The sequence below is a fragment of the Phaseolus vulgaris genome, chromosome 1 (assembly GCF_000499845.2).
Source record: "Phaseolus vulgaris cultivar G19833 chromosome 1, P. vulgaris v2.0, whole genome shotgun sequence".
NCBI classification, from domain to species: Eukaryota; Viridiplantae; Streptophyta; class Magnoliopsida; order Fabales; family Fabaceae; genus Phaseolus; species Phaseolus vulgaris.
The window spans coordinates 42836684-42848130 of NC_023759.2; the positions used below are offsets into that span (position 1 = coordinate 42836684).

At 31.4% G+C, this 11447-nt stretch overlaps 1 protein-coding gene across 1 annotated transcript; it reads right to left on the reverse strand.

Annotated features, from left to right (window-relative positions):
• Nucleotides 1–3125: 3125 nt before the first annotated feature.
• Nucleotides 3126–3503, reverse strand: LOC137816069 (uncharacterized). Its single transcript, XM_068619167.1, has one exon. The coding sequence runs from the start codon at nt 3501–3503 to the stop codon at nt 3126–3128; it is 378 nt and encodes a 125-aa protein (XP_068475268.1).
• Nucleotides 3504–11447: the final 7944 nt, after the last annotated feature.

Consider the following 11447-nt stretch of genomic DNA (forward strand, 5'->3'; position numbering starts at 1 on the left):
GTTGCCTAATATTCTGATAATAACTGTAAACAGTAGTTCCATTGTGTAGCTTTGGATTCCATTTTCCCCTGTTTTTGTAACACTGTCATCTTGTCCTATCTTATATATATAAGAGTTTAACTTACAAAAATTACATAATCAATTAATCAGAAATCATTATTGAAATAATTTTAAAAACAGTTATGATTCTTTATCAGTACATATGGTATTTACTCAATTTATATATTCCAGGACATAGTACTTTTTGTATCTTTTTGCACGGGTGTCTAAATGTTTGTGATTATCATTGCCCCCATAATAATACTATATGATAATTATTTCTTAAAAGTAATGATTTTGTGAGGAGTGCAACATATGCATACATGGAGGTGCAGACATGTTTTGGAATGACGTGAAGTTGCAGCGACATGAATTTCCATTTTATGTGGTAGCTTGAATTGATTGGATAAAAAAATTGGAGGCACAAACAACTAAAGCACAGTGAATTTGGGTAATTCTCTGTTGCCCTGTTGGCTTGTTGGCCATGGTCTACACTATTTACCAACCAACATGCACTTCACAGAAACACTTTATAGAACATTGAAAACTTAGTCAGAGGAAACAGCACAACCATTAAGTACATGCTGCAGTTTCATGTGCTAAGTTCATTCAGGTGACAATTTGCGTTTTATAAAGAAATAATGCCATCAATGAAACACAAAACACACCAAATTAAACAATTTAAGTGTTGATGATTGCTGATGTTAGTAAGCAATAAGAAAACTGGGAAAGCATCAAATTTGCATGAACATTTGATGCTGGGTCACAAACTGTGCAACTTGAACACAATACAAAGAGGAAAATCAAAACACAACACACTAAAAGATTCTAATGGAACAAATTCTGCCAGTTAGTAAACCATTTCGAATTTTGCTTTCTGGTGGATTGATGAGACGCAAAGTCACTTTTTTTTTCTCTTTTATCAACTAAAAAAAATGAATGAAATTCCCTTCACATATTCATGGAATCAGATGCTTCTGTGGCTTTCTTCCTCCTCTTTTCCTCCTTACTTTATTATCTTCTTCCCCCGTTTTTGAAAATAGCCAATGTTCTACACCCACCATTCAAAATTCTCTCTTTCTTTTTCCCCTTTATTCTGTTTTCTCATCGATTCCAATCCAGAAAGGTTTTAGAGATAGACCAGAACTTTTGTTCTGTGTCACAAGAGATACACCAATATGTGGGAGGTGGAGGCAAAACTGTTGTACTATAAAAACACAAATTAAACCTCACACGGATAAATAATCAAAACAATAGATTAAAGGAATCTAAAAAAATTCTATGTGATTTTTAGTTTTAAATTTTGTTTATTTTAAAATTAAATTTCTTCTTACATTGTATTATTTCATAACACTAAAAAATTCAACGTTACTTTCTTTAAGAAATAGTTTGAAAATATATGTGAGAAAAAATAGTGTAATAACGTAAACTATTCAAAATATAAAATACAAGCTAAGTTTTAATCCGCGATGGTAATTTTGTAGTGCTTGATTTTTGTCTTCTTTTGATATCTGTATTGTATTACAATAAAGCACAAATTATTATGTATTTATATTTTTCATTTAGATATCTTAACGAAGACTTTTTTATTTACATTTATAACAACTTTATTATCTTTATTCTAAAAATGAAAGCAAACATTGGAAAATATTCACCCAATTATACATCTTACGAATATTCATACAACGGTTTCCAAAATTAAATACATAAATACATTTATTTTAAAAGATGAAATTTAAAATTTTCACCACCTAAATACATAAATACATTTATTATTATTTATGTATAATTATTATATAGTCAACCATGGAAGAAGAAAGTTGATTAAAAAATGTATATAATAAAATCAGTATATGAGGTGGAGTATAAGAGAAGCAGAAAAAGAAATGCGTCATTTGCAGGAGGTCAAACCTAAATGTCTAAAAAAATATACCCTAAATGTCTTAAAAAAAATCACCCTCATAAATAAATAAATCTTTTAATAATTAAATATCTATTCCCGTATTTAAAAACAAAATAAACGGGACATATGTACACATCATAATAACATTTTAATATAGTACTTTTTTTTCATTTTTATGTATTTTATTTCTATTTAATTATCATATTTTCAATTTTAAAATAACAAAAATTATATTTTATAATCAGCACATTAATTTTATTTATTTTTAATTAATTAGCACTTATACATTTATTTTAAAGTAGAAATAAAAAAAAATAGTATACTTTTTTTAAATATTAAATTTACATTATAACAATACTATTATATACATTTAATATAGCAGTATTAATTATAGCAGTCTATTATAAAAGTAAAATTGGTTTTTAATCACGTTATTATAACAATTATATTACTATTTCAGCAATATAAGTCACTCATATGTTTTTTTACATTTAGTATATTAATATTCAATGCTTAAAATATTTCTATACATTATTGCCTAATAAACAATAAAACATTCATGAAATTATAAAACATTCTGTTAGGCCTTAAATGGCAATTCTAATAAAAAACAGTTTGTGCAGTCTCAAACCTACAACTTAAATAGTATTCGAAATTATGGAACATATACATGTTGTTATTTTTTAATATAAATTGAAGCTCACATTTTGTAAAAAATTTCAGTGTAAATAACATATTTTGTCTTGTTTGTAACATTCTCATCTTCATCAAGAATAAGAATTCTCAATCCTTTTTTTTTCTAATTCTAGAAATACTACATACAAATGTTCATGTGTGAAAACTGGACGTGGAAGATATGAACCAACTTTGGTCAATGATTGACCTTGGCTTTTATTGATTGTCATTGCAAAATATAAAACTACTAGAAATTGTCTTCTCTAAAATTTGAATGACATACTTGCATCTGAAGGGATTAAATTCATTCTTGAAATGAAGATTTTATCACCAATATTTGTTCCTGTTAGAAATGTTGCACAAATTACATTTTTCTTCAAATCAACAACTTGCAACCTTGTTCCATTACAAAGACCATTGGCTTGATCAATATTTCTCAAAAGCATAATAGGCACGCCAATTTTAAAATGAAGGCGATGATTTGGTATCCCTGAACATTTTATCTCATTTAAGAACTCAGACATGAACCATTCACCTTCAATTTCCTGATCTTCAAGGCCAAGCTAAGATAAGTTATTTCTTTACCACTTAACAGAGATAAAATAAAATCATTCACTTGCTCTATTGATTCAGTTGTCGGACAAAGTATTGCTACATCCTCAAAGTACCTAGGACTCATCATGTCAGTCAACAAATTAGGATAAACAAAATTAACCAATGACAACAAAGGTTCAGTGGGCTCAATCAATAGATCATGTGGGGTTTCCACTACACACTCACCATTTTCATTCAAACCAATTTGGCCATCTCCAATTTTGAGGATCCAAACAGAAAATTCTTTGATATTGTCTACACTTTCATTAGATTTTGCATTAATTAATCTCATGTTACGAGAAAATGTTAAGACTCGACAACTGAGCCTCAAATGAGAAGAGATGATTGTTGACCTCACAACATCATATCTTGATCATTTTTTTACAAATGATAACATTTGTTTAAAATCACCTCCCAAAACCACAACCTTCCCACCAAACGGTTTTTTACTATTTCCTTCATTTACCGTTCTCATAACATCTCTCAAAGTTCTGTGAAAGGCTTCAAAACACATTCAATTCATCATCGGTGTTTCATCCAAAATAATTAATTTTGTTTCAATTAAAAGTCTAGTCCGATGACTTCCTTGAGGTATATTGCAATGATTCTTCATTTATTAGAATAGGAATGCAGAATCTAGAATGTGTTGTCTTTGTAGGAACTAATTGAAGGAAATAAGAGAAGACAAAAGAATGTGTTGATTCTTCATTTATTCACTCAATCATATATATAATAATTACAATTACTATAAGCTATAAACCAGGAATACTAACAGGCCAGTAAATTGACCATTAATCCAATATAACCAACATCTTCCCTTAATTCTGATTTGGAACAACCTTCCCTATTTGAGTAATGATATTCTCAATCGCCATCAATTCTTCATTCATAGCTTTTTGCCATTTGGGGTGTTGAATGGCATCGGCAAATCTCAAAGGTTCTGATTCTGCAAGAAAAGCAAATTGAACCAAATCTCCATTGTCATCAACTTCATCATCAATATTTATTTCGCAATCTTGAAGATGTACAGGTTGTCATTGTTGCCTTCTTGGTCGATCCATCATAGTTGCAATTGGAGTTGCAACTTCAGGTTGAATTACAACTTCAGGTTGAATTACAGGTGCTTCAAGAGTGACTCTATCTTCCACATCATCATTCAAAACGTAAATATATCGTTTTTTCGAATCCATTTCAGTTGTTGCATTCCATTGCCATACCTCATCTTCGGCAAATGTAACATCACGACTAACAATCACCTTCTTTGTCATTGGATTGTACACCCATGCTTATATCCAATGAAAATGGTCTTCACTGTCTTATCATTCAACTTTGATCTTGTTGCATTGGGAACATGTGTTGGGTTTAATAGTGTCAAAGTTCAAGAGGGGGGGTGAATTGATCTTTTAAATGTTTCTCGCAGAATCAATATTTATCACAGTGTACAAAAAATAAATCGATTTATTTGAAATTGAACAGATTTATTTTGGCACTATTTGTGTTTGAAAAACGTTTATACAGTCAAGTTAATCACAAGATTATGCAGATTGATTTTCCAGATACACACACTGATATAATGAAGAAAAACAGTGAATCACAAAACAGCAAGCTTCAATTTTAAGCAAGTGATTAAGGTTCAATTGATAGCTTGGCAATTACTTGAGTAACCTATCACAATCAATCTGTTTCAGTGGCTTTTTAACAAGTTATTTATGTTCTTAAAATGAAACAGTTTTTCAGAAATTAAGAACAGTATGTCACAAGCCCATAAAGAACAGATTTATTATTGATTGAACAGATTTATTTCTTGACAGTTTAACAGTTATGCAGAAATTTAAGTGCAGAGATTAAGGGAGAATGAACACAAGGCAATTATACTGGTCACTCAACTAAGCTACATCCAGTCTTCACCTAAACCAAGGTGAAATTCACTAAATCACAATTCAAACAAACACAAATCCCACTGTTCTTGAACCCTACAAGAACTTAGGTACACTTGCTGAAAAACCCTATTTCAGCACACACACTCTTCAAGAAACCCTATCAAGAAGAGTGTAAAACCAAACTTTTACAAGAAAAGAAATGTGAAACGACTACACCTGATTGAGGATGCAGAAATTTGCCTTAAACCAGTAGAACAGATTGCTAGAACATTAGCAACACCTCTCACCAAGCTTTTGGAACCAAACAAGAACAAGCACTTTGTGATTTTCGAAATCTTTTAAGAACAGATGCTAATTCTTTGTAAACTCTCAATTCTCTGATGCAAAACTTGTTTTCTCAATTGTATGATCGATGTTTAAACTCAGAAACAAGTTTTCATTTTATAGAAAACCAACTTATAACAGATTTTTGAAAAACAGTTAAAGCTGTTATAAAATGAACATATTGAAAATAAAATGAACAGATTTATTTTCAAAAAGCAGTTAGAGAATTTGTTATGTGAGCAGACTTAGTCAGCCATTCTGGTGCAGGAACAAAACTGAAAACCGTTTAAGCTAGACATGGCACCAGAAACAAAAAGAATCTATTCATTTACAGATGAACAAATTTATTTTTCAAAACGAAAATAGAAAAAGCTTAACTATTTAAAACACAGTCGTTTTGAAAGGTAGACGACTTAGTCAAAATGCTTGATGCACAAAATATAATTTTCAAAAGACTTAGCCAAGGCATCAGTTTAAAAATGAATCTGTTTATTTAGAAAAGAACAGATTTATTTTTATGCAGTAAACGTGTTTTTTGTAAAACATGTGAAAAACAGTTTAAGAAATTTTGTGCTTGCTCTTATCACATGGTCAGTGGTTAAGAGGTGAGTTACCCAGCAAAAAGCCTACTCTTAAACAACCTCTAAACTCTACCTAAGACTTTCTTAAAGCAAAACGAAATATACAAGAACTGTACATAAAAGTCATCATCAAACACATGTCTTGAAGGGGAAGCAACCATCTTCAACAACATGAGCATAAGTAATTGACCCAAATACCTTCAAGTGTTGCACATTGGGTTTGAATCCACTCCATGCCTCAATCGGAGTTGTGTTAGGAACACTCCGAGTGGGTGATCTGTTTATCAAATATATCGCACATGTTACGGCCTCAGCCCAAAAATAATTTGGCATACCTTTCGCTTTAAGCATGCTCCTCGCCATGTCCATGATTGTTCTATTCTTTCTCTCAGCAACTCCGTTGTGTTGAGGTGTGTAGGGGCAAGTTATGTTATGTTCCAACCCAAGTTCTTCACCGTGCCTCTTGAATTCATTAGACTTGTACTCACCTCCTCCATCACTACGCATCATCTTAATTTGTCTGTCACTCTCTCTTTCAACAAATGCTTTAAATATTTTAAAGCAGTGAAATACATCATCCTTGCTTTTCAATACATAAATCCAGGTTTTCCTTGAAAAATCATCAATAAAGGTTAACAAATACTTATTACCTCCAACTGATGATATGTTCATCGGGCCACAAACATCTGTATGAACAAGCTCCAAAGGAAATTTTGCACACCAAGGCTCCTTAACAAATGGTGTCCTGTTATTCTTTCCAAAAATGCAAGCCTCACACAATTGATTAGGGTGATGAATATGGGGTAAACCATTCACTAAATTTCTTTTGGAAAGATTTTCCAAACTCTGAAAATTTAAGTGCCCAAAGCGTAAATGTCATAACCACGATTCATTATTCACTATTGCATTCAAGCACTCGAAATCACCCCATTTGAATATCTACTGGAAACATGCGGTTTTTTGATAAAAAGGTTTTAAGAATCAAATTACCTTTTTTTTTATCAAAAATTGATAATTTATTTTCAACTATGTGTATCTCATAACCCTTCTCAGCCAGTTGTCTCATACTCAACAAATTACTTTTCATATCAGGTACATAGAAAACATCATAGATGTACCTGTGATCACCATTCTTCAATGTGATAAGAATTCGCCCTTTTCCAGTCACCAGAACGAACCTGCCATCACCGAATTTCACTTTTGTGCGAAATGAGTCATCCACTCTGTAAACAACTCCTTCTGACCACACATATGATTTGTGCAACCTGTATCCAAATACCAAGTCTGATTGTTTGGGGTTTCATTTGATGTGGCTGTCATTTGTACTGTATGATCCTCTTCATCTTTTACATGATTACTGTCTTCTTGAGCACAATTGGCAGCATGATTATCACCTTTTGATCTGCACTCATTTGCATAATGGCCACGTTTATGACAATTATAACACTCAACATTTGATTTATTATAAATGCCTCCTCGTCCTCTGCGACCACGTTCCCCGTGCCAAGCGCCTCCATTATTCTGGCCACCACGACCTTTGCTGAAATAGCTACCATGTTTATGATAGGAGCTACCAATTGAGGCTTGTGCTTGTAAAGCCTGTTCAATTGGTTTTTCAATCTTATTGTCATTCATCCGCTGCTCATGCGCTCGTAGAGAACCAAACAATAACCTTACTGTCATTTTTGAAATGTCATTGGCCTCTTCAATTGCGGCAACAACATGTTCAAATCTGGGAGTTAAAGACCTCAAAATCTTTTACACCTTTGCCTGCTCCGAATGTGTTCCACCATTGGTCTTCATCTGATTTGTCAAGGCAATAACTTTATTTATATAGACATCAATAGTCTTTGTGGTTTCCATCTACAGCAGTTCATATTGGCATCTTAGGGTTTGAAGACGCACCCTCTTAATCTTATCATCACCTTTATAACTGGTTGACAAAATTGTCCAAGTCTCACTGGCAGTTGTTGCTCCTTCTATATGCTCAAACGTCTCGTCATTCATCCCTTGATGAATGAGATACAAAGCCTTATTGTCCTTCTTCTTCTGGTCACGATGCGCTACTCGTTGCGCCTCAGTTGCATTAGTAGCTAATGCAGACACTCCACTTTCAACGAAATCTCATAACTCATGATAATCAAACAAAACTCTCATTTGCACACACCACCGATTGTAATTTTTTCCATCAAGGATAGAGACTGATAATTGGGTAGAGTTCATGATTAGAGACTAGCTCTTGATACCAGTTGTAGAAACTAATTGAAGGAAATAAGAGAAGACAAAAGATTGTAGCAACTGATTGAACGTAATTGCACAAAATTGCAAAACTCATCTTATTCATTTTTATTCACTCAATCATATATATAATAATTACAATTACTGGAAGCTATAAACTAGGAATACTAACAGGCCTGTAAATTGACCATTAATCCAATATAACGGTAAAATAGTTTAAGGGTAATAAAATCTGAATTAATAATAATAAAATCTGAATTAATAACCAACAGTCTTCCCTCTAGGCAGTAGTAAAGAAACAATTTCGCTTCTTTCCTGCATAAGAATCTGACTACAGCAAAAAATGTTCTTCACATGAAAGTTTTGTCCGTTCCTCCATAACCATATAGAAAGAAGAAACCACCATTTTCAGAGACAACTGATGAAATGATGTCTTCGTTAACATTTAATTGCTTAGCAGTGAGACATTTCATCTTTGTTGTAGTTAAGTTCATCTATAATAAAGCTATTTTGAAACAAAGATGAATGAGAAGGATCTAGTTGTGGCAAACAAACAAACTCTTGTAATGACCACCCATTTGCCATTAATAACTCTTGTATTTTTAATAGGCAAAGATCATGTAGTTGTTTCTCCTCAAGTTGAAGACCTAACATTATTTCAAAAATATGCATCTAGTTCATACTAGTGAAAATATGTAATTAATTATAGCATTTTAAAAAATCAATACCTGACAATCACAACTCCTTTCTTTTTGTGGTATAAAATTTTGCCTGACATTAATTTCCAAGAAGCATTCCAAACCACATCCAGTTTAACATTGTGTTCATGAACAATAACGAAACAAACAGACGCATGAGTTCATGGCTAGAAGCTAATTCACTTGCTTCTGTAATTGCATCAATGAATTCTTTGTCATCTTTCAATAGTCCTAGTGCATAGCAAGCTTCTTCATATGTATTGAATGTTCGCTCGTTTAATGTCCTTATGCTAGGATAGTCAACACAATCTTTTTTAATAGTCAACAATATCCTCATGTAATAAAGTTCTCCACATCCAGGTGCTACATAGGCTAGTCTACCAATGTTGTAACCTTGCTTCCTTGGTTTCCATTGGCTCTGTTGAGCAATCCATACAAACTTGCTTGGAAATTCAGCATACGTCAAATTCCTTCCATCAACATATTTTTTGTTGGCCTCAAACCAATCTAGAAATATTGTTTTCATAGATTCATTATTTTGAAACAATTGATCAAGATTATCATCATCTTTAAACAAAATTGATTGTTACTTCGGCAAATGAAATGACAACCTTTGTACAGCTGGTCATCTATGATGTATGTCAAAGTCAAAAGTTCACCAAACAATTTCACACAGAGATAAGTATCAACAATCATAATAAAATTTCGTCAAAATTCGTTTTCTCTGCATCTTTTGTAGTACCATTGTTAATTTTCTATGCATTCGTTTACATTTCATACTAGTATATCTATCTGACTGATGTATTTTATATCAATTTGTAACAGAATTAAAATTAACCCACAATTCGCTTTCACCATTTAATATAATTTATATAACATAGAGACAAACAAATCAAGATTACAACCATCGATATTTAAGCATAGACAAAAAATCTCGAGTTTATTTTATTAGTTGAATAATTTGATTACTGTAGTAATCACATTATACTAAATCAACAATTCATTCGTCGAAATGATAATTTTTACATGTTTTTTAAATTACATTGTACAGAAGAAAAAACAGAGAACATGTTTCAATGTGCACATAATAAATAACTAAAGTGACAATAAAAATTGATTTTATCAATATACATTTGTCTTTTTAATATATGTTCGTGGTGTAATATACAACTTTATGCAAAGAAGAGACACGGCACATAATACAAATTGTTTTGTATAAGTTGATGATGTCCTTCTCATTGGTTATAAATATTGTTGAATATCAATGTCTAGGTAAATCTTGTTTGGCTTCAATCAGGAACGAAAAGTACCTATAAAATGTTTTCTTTTATATTTAAGTTAGTATTTAATATTTGATGATTAAAAAATAATAAATAATATTAAATGTATATTTTTATTTTATCTTAAAATATATATTTATACATCAACATAAATGCTATTATTAAATCTGGTTTAACACGAATTATCAAGCACAAATAAAAGATACCTTTATTTTAACTAAATATAATAAAGAGAACTCATTTCATCTATAAAGTGTCCAAATTATATGAATAACATATTGAACACTTTATATAGAAAAACTTAAATTTCCCTTTGTGCACATCATTTTCTCCTGCGTGTACCACTCATAATCTTATCAAAACGAGTATCTATTATTTTTATTCATATAATGATATCAAATAATAAATCTTAAATTCTAACAATCAGCAGCATTAATACTTACTTTAAAAACAAACATTTCAACACTGGACAACCATCGGTACTAATAATGACTTTAAAAATAAAAATTTAAAATATATAATACAAACTCTCTTATGCATAAAAAAATATATTATTTAAAAACTACAAAAAAAATTTTATTGAAAAAAAAGTAAAAAGAAAATACAAAAGTTCATTGAAATATTGCCCCCACAATGGTCCAAAACGACGTGAGAATTGCCTCCATAATGGATCATGGCCCATTGGCCCCTTAATCCTTGCACAATAAATTACCAATATATGTGAGAATCGTGCTGTGGGGATCACGAAATAAATCTCCTCTTAAATACTCTATCAATTCTTCTTTTAAATGCTAAATATTGAAATTTTATTTATTTATTATTTTCAAATTTTAAAATTGTACCGATAGGGTCCACACGATTGAGACCATGTCTCGATTCCGGTCATCACGTTGATTGACATCACAAATTCAATTAAGCTTAAGCAGAATTAGTGAGACTAATCAACAATCAATAACTAGGTAATACACTTCTAAACATGACTCAGTTCTCTAATCTAGCTCAATAAGAACTTTCTAATCTAACCCAATAAGAAAGACTCACCAAAATAATTTAAATAACACAGATTTCAAGAATCAGGTATGTCATTATACAATAACTTAGAATACTGAATGTCGAATATTAAATCTGACTTAAGCGTCGGAATGCCTTCTACAAATACTAATTAGAGTCTAGACTGCATGAAGACCGAGGAGTGGAGGAGGGGGAGGAACTTGTTTAGAGAGGAACAAAAGTGC